This window comes from Ostrea edulis, chromosome 3 (genome assembly GCF_947568905.1).
Source record: "Ostrea edulis chromosome 3, xbOstEdul1.1, whole genome shotgun sequence".
Taxonomy (NCBI): domain Eukaryota; kingdom Metazoa; phylum Mollusca; class Bivalvia; order Ostreida; family Ostreidae; genus Ostrea; species Ostrea edulis.
Window position 1 is genome coordinate 23,515,130 of NC_079166.1, and position 24,536 is coordinate 23,539,665.

Sequence of the window (24,536 nt, forward strand, 5' to 3'; positions counted from 1 at the left end):
TTTAATAATCAAGACAAGTTATGATTTCTCAAAGATTATGAATGCGTTAGTTTAACAGGGTTTGACTCTAACTTTTGTTCACTGGTGGACAGAAGAACCACTTACACTCCTGGTGGACCTTTTATATATCAGATGGTTCTTCAAAAAATATTTGATCAAAAGAAAAGAAAAGAGATCATTTTCTCCATTTCATTTACATCACGTCTAATAATATTCTGTTCAAGTTATACTTTTAAATACTACAACTGGTGGTAAAGTTGATACCATATCATGCTCATTTAAGGCCAGCAAAAATGTATTCCTGTCCCAGTCGGGAAAAACAACTTACAGTGTAGCTAGGATAGTTACACAATGAACAAATATTTTTAATTTATTTTTTTTCCAATTTTGAATGTTGAAGTAGAAAAATTCATCATCGATATGTTAAAGCAGGAAAATTCAAGTTGATTGGATTTCAATATTATATGACAGTTACATTCTTTAATTATGACATCACAACACGGTGATTAAACTCCCCTATGACACTACATGTATCTCAAAACACTTGTAAGGAACATATGTTTACATGAACATTACATTAAAATTCTATCCAATAAAATTCTTTTGTGTGAAGTAAATTAAAATTTCATTTATTTTCAAATATACATGTGTTGATAAAACTTATAAAAGTTAACTATATTCTATCAAAATGAAATATCTTAATCCAACATTATACAATGCGGTAAACTGGTGATTAGACTCCCCAAACAAAGTGTACAAGCCTCAAAGAGTTATTTCCAAATAAACACAAAATGCACTGAAAATATATTTTGTCTTTATGGAATAACTCCATATCCTTACCAAACAACTTTCAAGTTGATTTAAAAAGATGAACACAATAAGTGAATCTACATTATAACACATACTAAACAATGGAGGAAATTCGAATTTATGGGAAAAGTTGGCGATGTTTTTGGAGTGTTTTAAAAACTAAACTATGATAGTAGTGCTGTCGAATGATTTATATGGGGAGGATTTACGGACAATGCGCCTTTTTAATTTTTGTATTTTTTAAAGAGAGTAAACAATTTACAAATTTACAAATTATGTAGTTGACCATTGTTGATTGCACTTGCCAGCAATCTCAGGTAGACCGAAGTCCCTCCATACCAAATTTTCAGGTAAACCTTCTGATTGTTTAGTGGTCTCGGACCTCTGGCCCACCGTTACTCCGTTAGTGTCCATCAAACCCCGTTTTTTTCTAAATACAGCTTACCCCATATAAAGTTGATAAGAACAGAGGAAATTCCAAATACAGACAAGCCTATTTGTTCCGATATTTATCTTCATTTTGTATACAATTACTTAAAAAAACAATATATTGACATGATACACATTTTAATCAATTCTATCTAAGGAAGACATCTATTAATAGGTTAATTAATCATAGAAACTTACTTCTGATCGTGTCGACCTCAAACGCTTCTTCATCGTCGCCATATTTGATGAAAACAAAACGCCTTAGAGATCAAGACTAACGGAAGTTGCTTTTCGGAACTCTCGGGAGTTACTAGTTTTATATTTAAAGTTCCGAGAGTGTAGCTGACAAGCGAAATACGGCCAGTCCGTAGTAACAACTTTTTCAGACACTTTTTTGGACAAGTCGTCGTGTCCAAGTCGTGTTGGGTACTTGCCGGCATATACCCAATTAAGGCATTTTAAGTACATTTAGCAACACTTCCTATTGGGTATACCCAATAAGCAAAAAGTACCCAATAAGTACCTTCTGAGTATAAAAAGAACCCAATATATGCACTCTCGTAAACACGGACGGACAGACAGACGGACGCCTGACAAAATGTGATCAGAATAGCTCACTTGAACCTTCGGTTCAGGTGAGCTAAAAAAAAACAACAAAGATATCCTGATAAACTTATAGAACACGGAAGTGAAAAATCAAAGATAAATTACCACTCTCAACTACTTGCTACAAACAACCGCGAAAAAGACAAAGATATAATTCCATTTGTACATGCGCATAACCCGCGCAATATAAATATGAACTCAATAGTTTATCAACTAAACAATTCACTGAACGACGACCAATTAAACATGAAGATATTCAAAAACTAATTATTGTTTAACGTCCATCGAGAATATTTCACTCATATAGAGACGCTATCACTGCCGGTGAAGGGTTGCAAACTGTAGGCCTATGCTCCGCGCTTATGTCCAATGAGCATGGAAGGATCTTTATTGTGCCACACCTGCTGTGACACGGGACCTCGGTTTTTACGGTCTCATCCGAAGGACCGCCTCCATTTAGTCGCCTCTTACGACAAGCAAGGGGTATTGAGGACCTATTCTAACCCGGATTCCCACGGGACCAAGCCAACCGAAAAATCTGAAAGAGTATTATGCCCTCCATATCTTAAAGACAATCACAAGGTCACTAAGTGTGGGGATCCACGATGCGGGACCTGTCAATACATCACGAAAGGGTCACAATACAACTTTAACGGACAGATATTTAAAGTTAATGCCAACATGTCGTGCGATAGCAAAAATGTCCTATATGTCATTACATGTCTTGGATGCAACGAATATTATATTGGGAAAACAAAGAATCCGCTTCGACCTCGCGAACGGGTCCACAAACAGCATATCCCGGTAAATTCAACTAAGTGAACATTTAGATGTTCGCGGATTATAAAAGAAAAAATTGCACCAAGTTACATCATATCGTATAACATAGGTAAAAATTACCTTTATTCCTTAGATAATTGTGAATCCCGAAGAGACAACAAATTTTGAAAGGTGCACTATAATCCCTTTTTTATATATAATATTGTGTCATCAACTGTCTATTTTGGATTGCACATATGTAATATCCATAATACTATTGTCACCCAGATGTACATTTTCGATTATTATCTATGTTTACAAGTTTATAATTATCTATTTTTAAGTTGTACATGTAGTTTATCCAAATAGATGTACTGTATATATATATACATATGCATGATCAGAAACTGCAAAAACCCTGAGCAGTCATACATTCCAAACAGGCAAATTATTCGACATTGATATTATCCTGATTGGCATGGGTTCAGTGTGTCGCAAGTGGAGGGGGGGGGGGTGCAAAAGTTAAAAAGTTAGTTTACTATACGCACTATTCAATATAACTCTTCAAACATCAGTAAATTGTAAAATGGGAGCAGAACAGCTAGGGCCCCTGTGCACCACCCAACTTCCAATTCAACATGCCTGGTATAACATTGATATAACATTTATACAAACAGATTTCTTCAGCGGAATACAAGTTTTTGAGAATTATAATTGAACTTGAGATGTTTCCTGTTTTGTAAATGTAGTTTTTAGCTATGGAGAACATACAGCAGATTTTCATATGAATTCCTAGAAATTCAGACAGCAAAAATAACAGGGGAACGTGTAATTTGTCGTCTTTTGGAATTTTTGTTATTTCGATGCGAAAAGTCTCCAATTATTTTGCCGTCTTTTCGTTTAGCCGTCTTTTCACCTCGAAATGGCGACACCACGATAAGTGAAAAGTCGCTAACGTAATTTGCAGGTTTTCTTTGTCGTCTTTTTGTTCTGTCGTCATATCGTTATTTCCGGACGAAAAGTCGCTAATTATCTTTTTGTCGTCTTTTCGATTTGTTGTCATTTCGCCTCGAAATAACGAAAATATGACAAATTGCAAAATGGCACAAATCAGCCACCATAAATTTGACATTTCATTCACTGCATTCCTTGCTAAAATGATTAAAATGAATTTACTGTCGAGCTCAGAAATTATATCATTAAAGTGGACAATGAATGCAGCCACTCTACATGTAACAATGAATGTGGTGATGCACGATATTTTGAGTTAAAATCAGTTGATCGTTTGATGTTCTACTGATTTTCTACTGTCACTATCGATTGTTTGATTTTCGGATTGTGGGCACTTGTGTACAATTTACAGGTCTATGTATCTTTGAATTTGAAAAGAGGTCCACACCACTTCAATTTGAGCCGAGTGATTGCATAGAGGATTTAATAAAATCGTGTTTTCAATAAAAAGATGCATTCTATACGTTTGCTACATGCATAGAATACGCAGAAACCGCAATTTTAAAGAGTGAAATACACCGACATTTTTCTAGGTCCATGTTAGAGCGTGGACTTTCAGTCCACAGCGCACCGTGTTTTAAACCTGTACTGTATTTCATGTGGTGAAATTCTGTCTGCGTGTACGATTTTTTAAATAGTGTGAAATATCGCAGAAATTATGCATTTCAATACTGCATACGTAAACGGTTTACGAACTATTTGCTGTTAGCGCTGAGTATTAGAAGCGCTAAGGTCCACACCACTTCAATTTGAGCCGAGTGATTACACAGAGGATTTAATAAAATCAACTCCCAGAAATGGCAGACATTTTGTTAATATCTTTAATCAGACAACACGATTGATTGTATCTTGTTTAACGTCTCTACCGAGAATGTTTCACTCATATGGAGACGTCACCAAGATCGGTGAAGGATTTCAAATTTAGGCTTTTGCTCGGCGCTTACGGCCATTGAGCAGTTATGGTTCTTTAACGTGATATACCTACTTTGACATGGGATATCCGTTTTAAGGTCACCTCCGAGGACCCGTTACATTCATACCTGATGCCGAGCGTTTGGCGATGGAATTGTCACTACATGTACCTGTTATAACAACTTAGGTTTGTCGCGACCGGGATTCGAATCCCGGCCTTCCGCATGCGGGGCGAACGCTCTAGCCTCCAGACCACCGCGGCGGTACTACATGTATGATGCATTCATAGTACCATCTTCAAATGTGTTTGAATTAAACATTTTAAGAAACAATGAGGCCTTAAACTGCATATGCCTGTACATGTGTTGTCACTTATATAAGACGCCATATATGATATCTTTATTTGTTGTTAAAACACGACAGAGGTTTAGTAATTGAGATAACATTGATCTTTGAAAACTTATACTAGTGCACTGTAAGAAAGACAAACAAAGAGAATATATTTTTCGGAGTCTTGAGTATTGATTTTGTATTCGATAATCGGACCATCCGACGATTATTCGATAAACCGGTTACTCGTTGATAGCCCTACCTTATTGTAAACCATTTTATAATAATTTCCAATGCTTTATCTTTCAGGACAGTGTCCATTTCCCGGTAAGTCATTAGTATTATACGGTGAACGTGGTTATGTCATTTCTTATAGTCTTACCACTAACCGGGTGTACATTGATTATACAGTTACCAGTAGTGCAGTAACAACCTGTGACGGATCTTCAAAAGCTGGACCACAGGTCTACATCGACTTCTATAAAATAAACAGCCCATGTACCTGTACTGTGACCCCGTCGATCAGTGGTAATCTATACATAACGGCCGAGAAAGTAACTGTTAGTTCATGTACAACGACTATAATTGTGAGAGACACACGGTATACTTGTCCAACAGAAAGAACACTGAGTCCACTAAATGTCATCGCAAACCAATCAGTCACAGTGACAGCGAGTTATGAAGAAAATTACAACTATGGGACATTTCATCATTGCTTGGGATTTTATCAATCATCAGATGGTATGAGTCCAAAGTTACATGGTTTACATGTAGAATTAGTTTAAACATGTAATTTGTATGTTAACTATCCGGTCGTTTATAATGCAATATCTGATAAACTCAAAAATATAAAGACCATATACGACACGTCTTTATAAATGAATGTAAATAAGAATATAACAGACAGCAGAAATTACTTATATTCGAGCTGAAGGACTGACATACACACAGATGTACAGGATTATCATGTTTAACGCGATTCTGTGAATCCATCATGCTGCACGGGAATAAAATTGCTTATCCCCCCCCCCCCCCCAAATATAACAATCAATGTGGTTTAGTGTGACATAGTACATGTATATCATATATTTTGCTCCATAGATGTTCAGGTAACATGTGGATCAGGTTCAACAACACAAACGACGACACCGGAGAAGACAACAGTGTACATCACCTCCACGCCAATGTCGTCAGCGGAAATGACTGTCTCTCCGACTCATCAAGACAATTCTTCAACTGTTTCTAATGAGTTAAGAATGGGTACAGAACCAGCTGGAAATAAATTGGCACGTAAGTTCACGATACTAGCAGTTTTTGAGCGGGTATAAGGCGCTGACTTATGAACTTTTTTTCTTTTGCAACCATTCCTTATAAATACCGGTAGTTGTTTATTTTGTTTGTTTTTTTTTTTGTTTTTTTTTTTTAGTTTCTTTGGATGCACAGACACTTTTATAATTCTAACAAAATTCACCACATATCATTCGTGCATACATACAAAACGAGGATTCGTGAAGGATCATGACAGAAGATACTCATGTTCAGACATTAGGAGACACACTAAAGTTTTGTGTAATTTGGCTTTAATTCTTACAAATTCAAATTCCTAAAGTTTGAGGATTTCGTAAATTTCCTATCATGGTATATAATTCTGATATTTATCTCTTTTCTATATAATTCTATGAATTTTTTACCCACTAGATTAAACATAATTGTGAAATAGAAGGCCAAAATAAGATTATTTTCGGTCAAATGTATTTACTTTACTTCTATAAATATAAACTGAAAACAAACGTTTGTCTTTCGTTTATGCAATAACACAGTAAATCGAATTTCTGAGATCTGCCTTTGTCGCATAGTGTTCTCTTTTTTAAAAACATTGCACATTTCTCAGACTTTAAAGTGAAATGTATTAGGAATTTTACATCTTTAAGACTGGCTAGTACTTACACAATACGGTATAATGAACATGATAGGTGTGCCATTTGTATTCATAATTTTGATTAAGTTGTTAAGTGGTTTGAATGTGATAATTACAATATAATTTGAAAATCTCTCTCTCTCTCTCTCTCTCTCTCTCTCTCTCTCTCTCTCTCTCTCTCTCTATATATATATATATAATATTTAAAGGTCATTGGAGACGATTTTCGAAAACAAATCGTTTTGCACGAAAATAAGTTCTTTAATTACTTGATATATGTACATGTAAATAAGTCATTCAGAAAAAAAAAATCGTAAGGCAACTAGTGATGTTCCAATCATCGATTATAATCGAAAATCACTCGATTGTTGGCAAATTCTAAGCGCTAGATTATGAAAATTTTATTCCAATTAATCGGTTTTTAAATTTTGTTTTCTCAACGGCTATAGTTTTTCACCAATATTCCTGCCGTGACCTATTTATTAACCTAATTTACCGTAATGGCGGCGCACATGAAAGCGAGAGTATCCATACCCGGGGAATGACGCATGTTTGCATTGTCAGATAGACGTACTTTGATTCAGACATATAAACGAAGTGACCATCCATCGAAGAGATTCTTGATGCGAGCAAAGACGTGTGAATTACGTAGATTAAAGCGCTTTCTAAGGTTACTGTTACTCGATCTGCACGTGCGTAACGTGTTTTCGATCCGATTTGGGGTTTTTGTTGTTGCTAAAATATTTTTTCCTTTTTTTTTTCTTTGCTGAATTTTAATAACATGTATGCTGGATTACCGTAAATTAATGACATGCAACTTTGATATACTGGGATATTACTAATTTATAACCGAAGCAAACGATATCCATCACGTTTGGCGCGTAAACCCTTCTAAAAATCCTATTGACTTTTATATATGTAATTAAAGGATACTAAGATAGTAGAAGAATAACAAATACACACGGAAAATATTCATTTACACTCTCTAAGCAATAGAAACATCAAATACAAATGTAGAAAATATTTATTTACACTTTTTCAGTAGATAAATGACTTTATTATAGAATTTCTCTATGTCCGATTATAATCGATGATTAGTTAAATTAAACCAATCATCGATTATGAAATTCTCACCGATTCCCATCACTAAAGGCAACAGACGCTACAGATTGTCATATTTTGCTGTGGTATGAAGTATCAGAATAGGAAGATGACATATCTCCTTGCTCGATGAAATCAAAAGAGACTTTTATACCATAGGCATCTATGTTTATACTAACAATTGCGGATTTTAGCCTTCAAAATGTTCAATGCGCTTGCATTCAGCTGTAATATAGCATGTCAGCTGTTTCAATGTACTTTTGTCCAAAGGAGCCAACGTTCAGAAAGACTCGAGTGTGAAACTCAAGTTGTATGACAATCATTTTACGCCATTACAAGGTTGATGAGGAACAGTATCGTTATCGTATACACCAAACTTTGGTAAAACAAAAAAATGGATATAAGAAATTAAATCTTTGACCAGATGCAGTTCCAACTATTTTCAACAATGGACCAACTGCAAGCACGACGAAAACGAAAAGATGCTGCAAAACGTTGACCGTATATTCATTATTTAGTATTTGCATTATTTCATATGTTTGTAAATAAAATTTATCATATCATATGAAGCTCTTCTGGTCCATTTCTTCTCTCTAAAATTATAAGTAAATGAATTGAAGAGGAATGCTGACAGTTGCATTATCCGACCCCCCCCCCCCCTCCCTTGTCCAAAGAAAATGGTGGAGCGATATTAAAAATGTTTATATATTAAGTGAAATTAACCAATTTTTACGGTTGTGTAATAGTTGGGGGAGGGGGTAATTTTTTTGTAATGAAGCACATATTTCCGTGTCGGTTTCCTTACTGAGGACAGAACTAAAAAAAAAATAATAACGTTAAGTAAAGTGGTAGTAAATTAGTCTTCATATGGGTCCTAATGTCGCAAATTTTAATGTAAAATAATGTTAAGGAGACACTTATATCTATTATTATATCCATTTGTTTTATTGAAATAGCTGTACACGCACGGTACATGTAAACATCTTAATGAAAATAAATTCAAAATACGGCGCTCGCAATGTGTACGAAGGAAATTCTCATTTTCTTTTATTTTGCTATGAAAGATATCCGAGTCAGGGTAGAACCAAAGGGGAATGGGGGTGGTACCAACCTTTTTTGTTAGTCAACCTTCAACTTGACACCCCCTTTTAAAAAACAACAACAAACAAACGATGTTGCGTGTCTACATAGGGTTAGAAATATTGCAGGTAATACATGTCACTATCTATATTTCTCTTATTGTCATCAGGGTATGTACTCTGAAAGTTATCATACATTTATCATTTACCAGTCAGTATTATTTCAACCGATATGATATAAATAGGATCTTGATCGATCTTCTTGTCCATCCTCCCATGAAGGTGGCATTTGCATTAATTATGAGTTCAAAGTAATATCCTTGTATAACAAACTATGGTTTCTCATTCAAAAACTCGTTCAGTTGCGAGTAAATCGTCTATGGGTTTGCTTTTGTTTTGATTCGTAAATGTGATTGTGGTCTCTTATGACGCCACAACTTCGGGAAATTAGGAACAATGATCAGGCAACAATTTCTATTCCGAATTCCTTTGCACTTACATTTCTTAGAGTTGATATCATTATCTCTTTTAAAAAAACCCGCATTTTTATTAGGAGTCTATGGAACTAAGTTGATAATTTTGGAGTGAAAAGGTAGTGTTATAAACCGTCTCCTATGACGTTTAAGGTGATTCCGCACAAAAGTTTGGTAAAGTTGTGCGCAGTCTAGCTATATTTTCCCACAAATTTGAATCAAAACCATTGTAGCCCTACCTACGTTTGCCAATGAACATGTAGTTGCAGGAAAAATGGAACAGACCTGAGAACTTCTGGTACACCCCTTATAAAAACGTTCATTCCAGCGCGCAGAGAGATGCAGTTATGCAGATACAAAGTTGTCTACCATTTAAGATCGTTATACTATACACTGGTATGTATCAAATGAATTTCTTGTAGAGATGGATGAAGCATCGTGTTTGCATCTACAAATTCCATTGGTGCTTTTCGTTGTGATAGCTGCTGTATCGGTAATAGTCAGCATATACCTTTTCATCAAATTAAGACAAAGGTATGTGCATGTATTGTCATGAAAAGATTGTGTGAATACAATTGTAGTATCTAGAAAGCTTGTTAAATAAAGTTTAGGATACTTACATATAATATACCGGTACATGTACATGTACTGTTGAATGGTAAAAGAAAAACAATAAAAAAAATAAATTCGCCCAACGATAAAAAAAAAAAATATCATATTGCAGTTCATGCTTAATTATAAGTCTTAGTTTCTGAACTGAAAGTGTATAATTTGTAAACGAAATATACAGCTGAATTCCTGGATGAGAGTTGTACAGTACTTTACTGTATCTATACAATTCTGTAGAAGTGACAGCAAGAGTCAGCAAGAACAGAATACTTCACGGAGAACAAACCACACTACCTACACTGAACTGGATGTAACAAACATTACAACAGGACATAACCAGGCCTATACAGAACTAAATACCAGAAACTATGCAAGAGAGACAGTAGGAGGAGGGAACCAGACTTATACAGAATTAGATATAACAAACAGTGCAAGGGGAACAGCGAGGGAATGGAACCAGTACGATTCCATGTCACAATCGAGGAACTACATGAATATTGATACCTCTTAACATGTGACGTTGATATAATTTACATTACCATCAATAAATATTTGCTTTCTTGCTGTTATGCCATTGCACAACCGTTAAAAATATACTTTTGATATATTCAAAATATAAGGATTCGTCGAACAGTGATTAATCTCATAACTCCCACAACGAATACAAAATTAAGAGTTAGGCAAAAACGGACCCCTGGGCATAATAAAGGTGTGATCAAGTATCTAGGATGAGTAAGCATCCCCTGTCGACTGGTCACACCCACCGTGGACCCTATATCTCAAGCAGGTAAACGGAGTTATCGGTAGTCAAGATCAGTGTGTAAATGTAAAGAACATGGATGGAATTACCCCCAAAGTTCGACACAGATTCATGGAATTTGAATTGATAGCTAAGTGATAAGTAGAGACTAGTATAGTTAATAAATCATATGTAATCTCTCTCTCACACACGCTGTCTCTCTCCTTAATCAATCCTGCCAGTCACTTCATAAGTAGTGGGGGGGGGGGGGACATTCGGACATCATTTAGTTAGAGCCCTATGAAAGGTGAATATAACGAACAATGATCGAGCTGTTAACTCCTATAGGCAATACAAAATAGCGAGTTGGCCAAACACGGACCCTTGGACACACCAGGGGTGGAATCAGGTGCCCAGGAGGAGAAAGCTTCCCCTGTCGACCGGTCACACCCACCGTGAGCCCTATATCTTGATCAGGTAAACGGAGTTATCAGTAGTCAAAATCAGTGATATCTCACGGATGCCAATAACGAACGAAGGGGTTATCATACGATTCAAAATGATTTTAGATAAATTAAAAACAAAAAACAAAAAAAAACAACAAAAAACAAAACTGTCTTCACGTATACTGGTTAATTATCGTCATGATATTGATTGATTGATTGATTTACGTCCTGTCAAGAATTGTTCACTCACATCGGGACGTCACAAGCTGTAGGTGAAGTACCACAAATCTAGACCTATGTCTAATGCAGGTATGGTTCTTTATCGTGCCAAAGCCTGATGCGACACGGGACCTCCGTTTTCACCATACACAACGTCACACTCGAGGAGTCGTCACTGTGGATCACGAGGGATCGGTTCCGAAGCGGAGCAAACGCAGTATCACCGAGTATGAGATCCGTTTTCTCATGAAATACACCATATTTCTTCAAAAATCATATGATCACTGATGTCCCAAAACCTGTACTTACCTCAAACACTTTGTTCGCGTTTCACAAGTAGGTCTACAACCTTGAAATTGATGATTTGAACTCATTTTTCTCGGTCATTTCATCTCTTTGCTTACCTGAATTGTTTGACAGAGAGTATGTATATCCCGATACCATGATTGTTGATGATTAGATCGCCCTTGTTCTCACATTGCACATGCAATTTATAATGTGTCGCATGCGGGCTCAACTCTGGCATCCGCGAGGACTATGCTCCAAGTATTTTACTACGTATCAAAAGGCTTTTGGGCTTCTAGATATGAATTTTATCATAATCCTTTAGATATCACATATTTGACAGTTTCTCATTCACATTTCAAAATAGAATATGGCACGAAAGAAGTCCAGTCTCACCAGGAATAGGTCGAAAAGTGAGTTTTCTGCAAAACTGAAACTTATAAGCTATAACCTTTACCTTCATGTATAGCATCGACTCTATTCACTGTATTAAAATCACCCCTGGTGACCCATGTATGAAACAAGTGACTGTGATTAAAATCGCTCTCATCTGTTAGAAAACATATTCGTACACCATTGAAAGGACTAACGCCAAACGAAGATGTTTTTTTTTACACCAAGATCCACGAATGTGCAAAACAAGCATCAGAAGCTTCTGTTACCGCTTAGATGTATACAAGCTTATCTTTTAAAAAAGATTAGGGTGCTGCCCCCATATCTATCATCTACTAAGCAAGTAGAGGTCGTAAGAAATGTTAAATTAATTAATCGGAAGTCTTTCCTGAAAGGCGAAATATTTAGTCCGGAGGGGACAGTTGGAGTCCAAGAGCAAGACATAGGCTCTGGGCAAGTATTGAAAACTCATTTCCATCCACCTCTATACAGTACTTCACTCAGTATAAGCAGGACCTCTCATTAATCATGTTTGGGGAGCGAGATGTGTTCCTAATCCTGGTAAGTGAAAACGGGGCAAGGTTATAGTTGAATATCTGATTTGTGAAGGGACGATATCGGATAAAATGGAGGTAGCCATAGAGAATATCACACAATTTATATTTTGTCTCATCGGATATAGGGAGATGGCTGGGGCTCAGGTGTGAACCCAAAGAGACAGGGTATAGCAAGGATGATGTATCAGAAGGAGTAGACCCTCTTAGGTTTCTACACCCTGGAGCCCTGCAGCTTGGGAAGGGGGCTTAAATATACTTCCTGGCACACACAGAATAGACTGGATGGGCCCAAACAAATACGGAATCTCTCATTATTGGGGTCAACCCAACCAATTTTGTATTTATAAGTCAGATGAGGTATTACACACCCTATTTTCCACGGTCAGGGGACTTAGCGACGTCTCGGGCTAGGGTCATCCAGGCCCTACTGCATGAATATCCTCTGCCGGTGGCGAGGGTTAGTTTAGGTGATATTCAGCCAATATGGTATAGAGGTAGAGCGTTCGCCCCGTTTGTGGAAGGTCGGTGTTCGAATCCCGGCCGCGGCAGACCTAAGTCGTTAAAACAGGTAGTGACAGTTCCATCGCCAAACGCTCGGCACCAGGTCTGAATGTCATGGGTCCTCGGAGATTACCTTAAAATCGGATGTCCCGTCTCACAGGTGTGACACGCTAAGGAACCCTCACTGCTCAATGGCCGTAGGCGTCGGGCGTGGCCTGCCTATATTTATAGCCCTTCACCGGTCTTAGTGATGTCTCCATATGAGTGAAAAATGCTCGAGATGGACGTTAAACAAGATATAATCAATCATCATTTAAAATTATTTATCATGTTATCTTTTCTATGATGTCACAGTAGGTGTGGCACGCTAAGGAACCCTTAGTGCTCAATGGCCGTAAGCGCCGATCATAGGCCTGAAGCCCTCCACCGGTATTGGTGACGTCTCAATATGAGTGAGATATTCTGGAGCGGGACATTAAACATTCCAAAATTAATCATTTCATTTCGTCAAGAGTTTAGCAGTTCACAATGTGTGTCATGAAGTTGCGGACCAGTGAAACAGAATAACTGTGTGTTAGTGGTAGCCAGTGAAGAGTGTAAGTCTCCGGTGGTCCAGGAATAGTTTAGAGATCAGGAACAAGGGATCAGCGACACAAACTGGTGTGCTACCAAACACTGACGAGGGGTTGTGCGGTTAACTGGATATCACTGGAACATGTATTAAGTCACCGGGGTGCATGGCTAGAGGGAATCAGGGATAGTGTTGGCCAACATTGGGATATAGCCTCTCGGGGTAGCTGTGTTCCCTTGGCTTTGATATTGATATAGGTGGTGAAGTATATCATGCTCTGCGTAATGATTCTTCTACAACTTGGAGGTCTGAAGGGTGAACTTGTTACGGATGTTGAGACAGTAGGTGCAGCATTGGGGTAACTGTTTAAGAGTTCCATCTAGTGTTTTAAAAACCGCATGTATCTCAGTTCGGTGCTGTCATGATGATCAGACCCGTATGGCGTTGTATACCAGACGATGCGCCTGGAGAATTGTTGATGACATTTAGTGCAAGATTCATAGATGCTGAAAAACTAAGTAATTTGTCCGAAGTCAAATTATCATACTTTCAATCTAAAGACAAATAAGTTAAATATATAAATACGATCACATTCTACGTGTATATATTAGTCATATCAAATTTGCATATAGCACTATCAAAACAAATAAACAAACAGACAAAATAAAACACACACACAGACAAACAAACAAACACACACATACCAGAATTCTACTGAATTTAGTCAGTTTATTTTGGTACCAAAAAAATCGTGTAAAATCTTCCTATTCAGAGCACTTTTACATGCACTTGTTTATTGACTAAAGAACAAAATGTTCCCTTGATTTATTTTCATTGGGGGGGGGGGGGGGGGGGGGGGTACATGATTTTATAAATGAATCTAATACGTGTGCATTACTATGTGAAAATAACTTATTAACTTTCCTGATCGACTGTCAATTCATTTCTTCCTCGGTTGTTTGTCAAACCCTATTGCGGCAGAAATATCTGATTTATTCTTTTACACCGACTATTTATTATCAACACTGCACTCTAAAAATGGTGTTTAGATCCTAAACACAAAGTTAAACACATTTCTTGTGTACAGTTTTGAACGCGTTCTAAATCTAAACATGTTTAACACTTTCTGTGTTTAGGTTTTAAACATGTTTGACACTTTTTACGTTTAGGTTTTGAACATGTTCAACCCAATGTGTTTAGGTTTTGAACATGTTTAAATCTCTTTTGTGTTTAGGTTTGGAGCACGTCTAACTAATTGTGTTTAGGTTTTGAACATGTTTAATTCTTTTTATGTTTAGGTGTAGAACATGTTTAACCCTTATGTTTAGGTTTTGAACATGTTAACCCTTATTGTGTTTAGGTTTTGAACACGTTTACCTCTTTTGTGTTTAGGTTTTGAACATGTTTAGTTCTCCTTGTATTTAGGTTTTGACTTTGTCTCAATTACAAAATGATTTGCTAACCTTCTATTTAAAACTCAATCCACAGCATTAAAGAGTCTCAAATAGTAGCTTTCTCTTCTATTATAGGTGAATAACATTGCAAAATCTAGCAAGAATATCCCTTGCATTACAAACTGTGTCTATGGGATCCATGATGTTTCAAATCGAACAATGCGGGTAAAGTGATTTCCTACACACAAAGAACACCGGAAAACACTTATAAACAGATACATTCACAAATACACAGAACAACTTACAAGGGGTTAACAAATACAATAACTACACTGCTGCACTTTCTAAAACACGTCCGATTGCCTAGATTTCGCGGGTAAGAGAGAGAAAATCACGTGCAGGCTCAGAGGACTCCGAGCCCGACCAGAAATACTAAAAATCCACCCCCCAAAATCACTACACGGGTTTAGGCGGTTCTTCTCAAATTACATTGCAAGTCTATTTCTATATTCTAATTGCCGAAACAACACGGTTGACATTTCCGCGATACATGTTAAAGACAAAACCATTAAAAATCACTTATGCACATATAAGAAGTAAACTATACATGGTTAAATTTCATCCGGCAAGTACAACTTCAACAATTTTTTTGTCTTTGATATGCTAGTTTTCGCATAACAGGCACTGTCACATGTTGAATTAAAAAAAAAGGGGGGGGGCATCAATTGCAACTGATGTTCTCTTTCACAAGATTTAAATGAATTTTGTTCCAATGCAAAGTAAGAGTGATGCATTGGTTTAAATTAACACTAAAGGCACGTCTAATACCAGAGACAATGAATTACACTATTTTTTTAAATTCAATATGTATGTGTCCAGACCTGTTCAAGTTGAAATGGAATTCCAGATTAAAATTTTCTGGATACTCCTAAACTCTGCTCATTTCCAACAGGAAAGGGTTGAAGCCCATAGACGGCTCTTCTAATGGTTCCATCAATTTTGGATATCGACCTCGACAGTGTATACTTGCAATACGGCGTATGATGTACACTATGGTCACTATCGGGACCTCGTACACTATAGCAGTTTGAAGTATGGCAATTCTGACATGCAATTTTTTCTGCAATTCGAATTTCATTTACAGAAGACAGGAATATTCTACATGAAGACTGTAAAACTAATGTCAACAATGTTACTAAGCTTATTATGTTCAAAACCTAAACGCATAGACGTTTAGGATTGTGTTTAGACGTTTAGGAATGTGTTTAGCAAGTGTTTAGCATGTTATTTTGTGTTTAGATACTGTATTTTTGCATAGCTAAACATGTTCTCAGTCTGAACATGTTTAGGGTAGAACATGTTTATTACACTTCGCGTTTAGGATATAAGCACAATCCTAAACACGTTTAGACCTAAACACGTTTAAAAAGTGTTCCAAACCTAAACATTGTTTTTAGAGTGTGCATAACACTATGTTCAGAGACTGCTGTTTTGTTTTACATTTGGGTTTTGTACCATAGTTTGGCATGCTTTCCTTTGTTAAAAGTGTGGGTTATCTGTACATAACCACACTGTTCTTCAAACCCCGCCCACATTCTCGAAAGAAAAAAAAACAACATCACAGTCCACTGTATGAAGTTCCTCCAGATCAAAATTGCACATATCAAACACGGATAACTGACTCGGACTAAGTTCTCCAAATACATTATAGATATTCGCACTGAATCTCACTTAAACCTTGATACAAGATAATATCGTCAATGGTCTCGTCCCAAAGACTTTCTATTTCCACATTCTCCTCAAGTCGAGAAACACGTGTACGAAGAAATACGGGTAGCATTTATAAAGAATTTTATAAAAGACCCAGTCACGTGATAAGAATGCGTTTGAGAGATAAACTTGTTTAGCGGACAGAGTGAATCAGACTTGTGTTTCTTTTATGGTTTCGCATCTTACAATTCTTAATTTTTTCTCTCTTATGTTTTACCATTTTTTAAAATCTATTGTATACACATGTAAATATTTTTCCAGCCAATTTAGTCAAAATATGTATTAGAATGAAGGATATCAAATAGGATTTTCAAAAGAGTAACCACCATCATCAGTTGAATATAATGCTAAATTTTTAAACAGAAAAATGCATGAATATGGGTTCTAAGAATTTTATTTGCATTTTTAAATTTCAATTCTTAAAGTCAATGCCGGTACTAAAAGTTGGAGAATGCGTGAATGTTAAATAAAAATATCAAAACCAACAGTCCAAACATTTATATGCACTTTAAAAACGGCTTTTTAAAAACAATTAATGAACATACATTTTTCGGTGATAGAAAGTCATTATGATAAATATATGGTGTACAAAGTGTAATTTAAATACATAACAATTGACATATTGTAAACAGGCGACCGCGCTTCCGAAAGCTATAATAAAATATAACGAATAATAGCAAACTATGGTACAAGTCACTTACCCCATATAATATTGTTGATTATGTGCAGATACCCGATGGGCGTGGTCATAATGACACTCGGGAGCTCTCGGGAGCTACGCTCCCTCGTGTCATTATGATTACACCCATCGGGTATCTGCACATAACCAACAATATCATATGGGGTAACTACTACTTATATCATTCTTTTTATATCATTTATATTGTATATTTTACATATACATGTACTCATTAATTCATATATCTACTCATAATGTTCACTTAATGACGCCGACTAAATTTAAATTTTCTGAAGTGAACCAAGCTTCGAATTGAGATATTTTCCTACAATATTTGAACCTCTACGATGGAGCAATATTTAGATGACCATTCCAGTGCGATCATGACCTATTGCCTATTGACCCTAATGAATGCGGATCGGATCTTTATAGTGAAATACCAGGCATGCACTGAGGTGTTGACTTTTAGCACAAACCATTTTATACACAACGGGACAAGCCGATTTAAAGGGGCACACATACATATATATAAATAAAACAAACAGAATTACTAGTGTCCATGTATACAAATTACCGATATTCTGTTACACGTCATCAGTAATTCAATCTTTAACATATTTAATATTTCGAGTCGGTATTTTTAATACATTTTTTTTCTCATTTTTAAACCTGTTGATAGTGAAGGAGGAAGTTATAAAGACGATGTTCCGTCACAAAGCTTTCTATTTTTAACCGGGATTTTAACTCGCAAAACCGGTCTTCAAATTGTTTGTTATGTACTCTCATACAGATCTAGCTGTTTGACACGACACGTAAAATGAATTATGTTGTAGTTTTATTAGTGGCATCATTCTCTTCCTTAACAGTGAAAGGTAAGCTTTTATTGTTGCTGCTGTTGCTAAATGATACACATTTATCGTTGTCGATATACATGTATTCCACATGTCACGAACATTCAAGGTATAGGTCGTGTTGTTCTCTATAAGTCAAACTGGCACGCTATTCAAGTCATTGTATTTAGTTGTCAGCATGTATGACTTTGATTGATCAAAATATTTATTTTTGTTGCTGAAAAATGAAACAGTTTCAGCTGAGTGACTCATCAATACATGTAAATTGAAAGTAGTATTTGCTTATTTTCATTTCGATTCACCAGAATTTTCTCTGGTTGGCGTATTACCGAGTTTAGTAATTTGCTATAGGAAAATGAGAAAGAAATGAAATTACTTTTTAAAACATAATAGTTTGCAGTGTTCAAAATTGCAATAAAAGTTTCGAAATTAGTAAAATGTTCTATATAAGTTTTGGATGACTTAAAAGAAAATTCAAAGAAAAGAAAACATTTGCATGCGTGTACTTGCATAAAAGTATTTGCAGTAAGCATGTCAAAATCATAAAATAAACGCGGATAAATGATTTAACAATAAAGGACATCTAGTTTATATCATCAATATTCACGTCTTCTAAACTGCATAATTACAATGTACGCATAGCTATTCTAGCTATGCGTACATTGTAATTATGCAGTTCTGCACTATGTCAGAAAGCTTTCATGAGATGTTAAATTCTCTGGCCGGCTGGTTCTTGAGAAATTTTTAAATGCTCCCATTCAGATTTGTATTTTCGTGATTACTTTCCCCTTTAAGGGGCCCACCCCTTCATTTGAACAAACTTGAAATTGCTATTATGCTTTCGGTTCGCACCCCCCCCCCCCCCTCTAATATATTCAACACCCCACTATTTTCACATAGTGCACGCATCCTCATAAATATGCACTATCATTATTTACTCTGTATAACTTTACTTATTCCCCTTCAAACTGGAAAACATGTAAATTCAGGAGTCGGTGACGGTTTATGCTTCGATCGACCTTTCGACTCAGATGTGTATTTACGCAATAATTTTGACGTCACACCGTCTATCCCGGTTTTGATGAGATTCTAAGATCATCAAAGATGTGCATGTGGTAGATTTTAAGAATATATTGTAAAAACATGGATGCCTTTTTGTCAAGCAGTTGATTACACTAATGAGAGAGATGTGAAAAAAGTTCTTTCCCGAAATTCCTCATCCAACAAGGTTATTTGAAAAGAAAATACTATGTAAACTGTGGATCCATCATTTGCGTAATGACAAGTTGGGGTTTGAGACATGTACATGTATGAAGAAACGAGTACCATTTGCCTGGTCTGCGACTCGACTGAACGTCTTCTTTTCTTAAATTCCTCTTGCGAAAGAACGGGCTCAAATCTATACGACTCCAAACTTAACTGCTCATGACTTGTCATGTTTACGGTGCTGCTGATGAAATAAACCGGAACCGACGGTGTGACGTAATAAATTAAACTTCAATGTCCGCTCTCTTAGCAGCGGGTAATTTGAAATATAAGATAGATTAATATTGAATTAATTGTTAAGCAAGGATTTTTGTTGTTAAAGACTGTAATTTACTATATCATTACGTAATACTTTATTCATAAAGGCAACAATGTTGTTAGGGTTGCCTTTCCCTTTAACGGTTATGTTCCAGAAAAATACCAAACTAATCAATACCGATTTTTAAATATTTGCATCACTCAACATTGGAAATGCATTCGGAGTGATCCCCCGTTGCTTCATTGGAACGTAATTATGGACAGTCAGTATAATACTGTAATAACAATAGTGTTATGATTTATATGTGCTATGCCGAAGTGGCGACCAGGATTTGACGCATAGTGCACTCGCCTTCATCTCGTACATCATAGGTCAAACCTAATTACAAATTGTGAAATATGTACGACATTAACTAGGTTCATCTCTCTTTCACCTCTGTATATATATTATGCATATATATACTTTATATCATCTTAAAGTATCAGCATGTAATGTTAAAGTATCGTCATGTAATGTTAAAATATCATCATATAATGTTAAAGTATCATCATGTAATGTTAAAGTATCATCATGTAATTTTAAAGCATCATCATGTAATATTAAAATATCATCATGTGATGTTAAAGTATCACCTTCTAATGTTAAAGTATAAGCATGTAATGTTAAAGTATCATCATGTAATGTTAAAGTATCATCATGTAATGTTAAAGCATCGTCATGTAATGTTAAAATAGCATCATGTGATGTTAAAGTATCACCTTGTAATGTTAAAGTATCAGCATGTAATGTTAAAGTATCATCATGCAATGTTAAAGTATCATCATGTAATGTTAAAGTATCACCTTGTAATGTTAAAGTATAAGCATGTGATGTTAAAGTATCATCATGTAATGTTAAAGCATCATCATGTAATGTTAAAGTATCATCATATAATGTTGAAATATCATCATGTAATGTTAAAGCATCGTCATGTAATGTTAAAGTATCATCATGTAATGTTAAAGTATCAGCACGTAATCTTAAAGTATCATCATGTAATGTTAAAGTTAAAGTATCATCACGTAATGTTAAATTATCAGCATGTAATGTTAAAGTATCATCATGTAATGTTAAAGTATCACCATGCAATGTTAAAGTATTATCATGGAATGTTAAAGGTATCATCAAATAATGAGGAAACATCATCATAACATGAATATTATCCCCAAAGGCAGTTGTGGCGTTCCATACATATCATTAGGGACACACAATATAGGCAAAACAATTCTACTTTGAAAATATTATATCCCTGATTGAATATAGAAGATCAGCGCTAGCTAAGTGTACTGTAGTCCGTATAATGGAGTGACAATGTGTTTAATGTCCGGATATTAATATAGTGTTATTGTGATATTGTTCAAATTCTCAATCCCAAGGGTCGCGTCAAAACATGGAAAGAGACGGCACTGCTTATTCCATTAGAATCACTACTACGCCATATGTCAAAGTTTGCTGCTCAAGTCGTGATATCAGAATGAACTCAACATTTTTCTGGATAAAGAAAAACTACCAAACAGTTTTGTTGATACACGTGTAGAGCTGATTTGTGCTTTTCACTACTTAATTGTACGTCTTATTATGGAATAATTATGGTTTTGTAAACATATAACATGTTCGATATCAGCAATTCCTCATTAGATATTCTTGCGTATTGATAATTTTGCATGTGCGTATTTATATCAATGATTACGTAAATTTAAATTCCATCACATGCATGTCACGGGGCCTTCTGTGTACTCATTAAATACATGTCTTTGATAGATTATTTTGCTCTTATGTCAAAAGGCCACCTTGAATTCTGACACCATTAATCAATACTGTCTTAAGTTGATATTAAGCATATGCATGTAACTACTTTAAAAAGAATACAGTCATGCCATTCCTCCTTTGTTTAGATTTTAACATATTCGGTGATGTATATTTCAGGGCAGTGTCCATTTTCCGGTAAGCATAATGCATTAAATGTAATTTGTTTTTCAAACGTAACAAAAGATCGGTTTTACTTGCATTACCACACTAACTAGATGTACAGCACTTTAATTATACAGTTGCTGATCAATCAATAACAACCTGTGATGGATCTTCTAAAGCTGGAGCAAAGTTCTACATCGACTTCCACAAAATAAACAGTCCCTGTACCTGTACTGTGATCCCGTCGATCAGTGGATCTCTATACATACAAGCCGAGGAAGTACATGTTAGCTCCTGTAAGACGATTATAAGTGTGGAAAACACACATTATACATGTCCAACACAGAAAGGACTGAGTTCACTCAATGTCATTGAAAACCAATCAGTCGCAGTTACAGCGAGTTATCAACAACAGGGCGACCCTGGGACATTTTTTCACTGTATGGGATTTTATCAATTATCAAATGGTATGAATCCAACACTATATGATTTATAACTTGTTTCTAATTTGTATGTCATTCTACCTAGTTTTTTGTTACGCAGTATCCGGTAAATCCAAAAATATACAAAACCTGTAAGAAATGCTATCCTTACATACACGGCATGTCTTAAATGACAGACGGACTGGGTAATGGACGGACACACACACACACACACACACACACACACACACCCACACACACACACACACACACACAGAGAGAGAGAGAGAGAGAGAGAGAGAGAGAGAGAGAGAGAGAGAGAGAGAGAGAGAGAGAGAGAGATTTACAGTCAGTACCATTGTTAAGTTGCGTCTATGAATCTACCATGCTGATGGAAATAGCATTGCTGACACCCCCCCCCCCCCCAAACATTACATTATTATCAATCGTTTTTAGTGTGACATGGTATGTTCATTATTCATTTCGCTCCATAGATGTCCAAGTGACATGTGCATCGGGTTCAACAACACAGACGACGACACCGGGGAAGACGACAGTGTACATCACCTCCACTCAAATATCGTCAACCGGAATCAACATGACAGTGTCTCCGATTCATCAAGACCATTCTACAACCGTTTCCGACACTTCACCCATGACGTTTAAAGAGTCAGTTGATGATAAATTGACATGTAAGTTCAAAACTATCGAGAATAACACGAACGCCCAAAGTGAGAGTCCATTTATCCTTATAATTATTGAATCAATCTTATTCAAACCATGATTCCTTGGGCAAGAGTTTAATGATAGAAAGGTTTATAGATCCACTCTTTTCAAAGCTTTATATGAACAATGTCATATGCAACCACCCGACTCTTCATGTGGATCATTGCAACCTAGAATAAAAGACAGAGCTCAGGCAAGCAATGAACCCATGAGACTCATATGAAAATATACGATGACAACAATACAAATTAAGTTTAACTGCAATATGAATTGACATGACTTCAAAAATTACTATATCAATCCAAAGTGTTCCGCGCTGAGACTTCATTTCACTGACCGTATTATACTCAATATTTGCATGAAAAGCTGAGGATAACGAACGGTGATCAATCTCATAGATACTATATGGAATACAAAATTGAGAGCTGGGCAAATACGGACCCCTGGATATACCAGAGGTGGGATCAGGTGCCTAGGAAGAGTCTAATGTTTACAGATCGTCATAAATGGGGCGTCAAATGTTTTGACATATGACGATGGGAAAAGAGAATTTCGAAGGTATTCCAAGGTTGATAGTTTGTTTGTTTCACGTCCGGTCGATCATTTTTCGCTCATATTGAGACATCACCAGCTGTGGGTGAAATACAAAAAATTCAGATTCAGGGCCGCAGTAGTGAGGGTTCTTCAGCGTATCAATTCCTTTCGCCACACTGGACCTCCGATTTTAATATCATATCCGAAAGAACCACGGTTCTCACTTCTAAATGTCGAGGTTTGGCGAAGGAGCAATCATTACCTATGTTACCGTCTTAAGTTTGATGCGGCCATGGCACGAACGGGACTCGGACTCATGAACTCCTGGTTATGACGTGAATGTTCTGTACAACATGGATAACACATGAAAGCCTGAACATTCAAATGGGTTTCTTATGCACAAATTGATAGAGATTTATATTTTTAGAATATCATAAAAAAGAGTAATCACTCTGGTAACAACATTCACACTGTGTATAGATACCTATGCGGCGAAATGACAAAAGTCCAGTAAAATTCTAGAAAAGACACCAAGCATGTGCCAGTAACTTTTCTGAGATTTCACATTTCCCACTGAATTCAATTTTTACATATTAACACAACGAAGGTAAGGCAGGATCTAAGCGGAAAAGTTTGTCTTGCTCTCACCCCTCCCCCACTTCACACTCAGGAAAAGCAAAAATTCCTTGGAGAAACCAGAATGTCCCACTTTCTGGCAACAGTAATGTGATTTTAGAATTACACGGAGTGTTTACAACTACTTTAAACATGTTAAAGGTATTATAATTAATTTCACTTTTCTTTTTCAGACATTATTGCCGGTGCTGGGGGAGGATTTGTGGTCATTCTTATAATAATGATCATAGTGATTTGTGTGAGGTACAATGACATATCTATTAATATTCCTTCCTTATTATAATGCACAACATTACTATGC

At 36.1% G+C, this 24,536-nt stretch overlaps 1 protein-coding gene and 1 long non-coding RNA gene across 2 annotated transcripts in view; one reads left to right on the top strand and one right to left on the bottom strand.

Moving 5' to 3' along the window:
- Window positions 1-1,982, bottom strand: part of LOC130052485 (uncharacterized) — a 3,638-nt gene extending 1,656 nt beyond the window's left edge. The window contains exon 1 of the long non-coding RNA XR_008800843.1: window positions 1,438-1,982. This is a non-coding gene — a long non-coding RNA (uncharacterized LOC130052485). The remainder of the gene's footprint in view (window positions 1-1,437) is intronic.
- LOC125677491 (uncharacterized) overlaps window positions 1-24,536 on the top strand; it is a 40,239-nt gene that overhangs the window by 14,375 nt on the left and 1,328 nt on the right. The window contains exons 2-7 of the mRNA XM_056160818.1: window positions 5,167-5,598; window positions 5,959-6,147; window positions 21,933-21,950; window positions 22,055-22,384; window positions 22,834-23,031; window positions 24,409-24,478. Coding sequence (XP_056016793.1) covers window positions 5,167-5,598; window positions 5,959-6,147; window positions 21,933-21,950; window positions 22,055-22,384; window positions 22,834-23,031; window positions 24,409-24,478 — 1,237 coding nt within the window. The remainder of the gene's footprint in view (window positions 1-5,166; window positions 5,599-5,958; window positions 6,148-21,932; window positions 21,951-22,054; window positions 22,385-22,833; window positions 23,032-24,408; window positions 24,479-24,536) is intronic.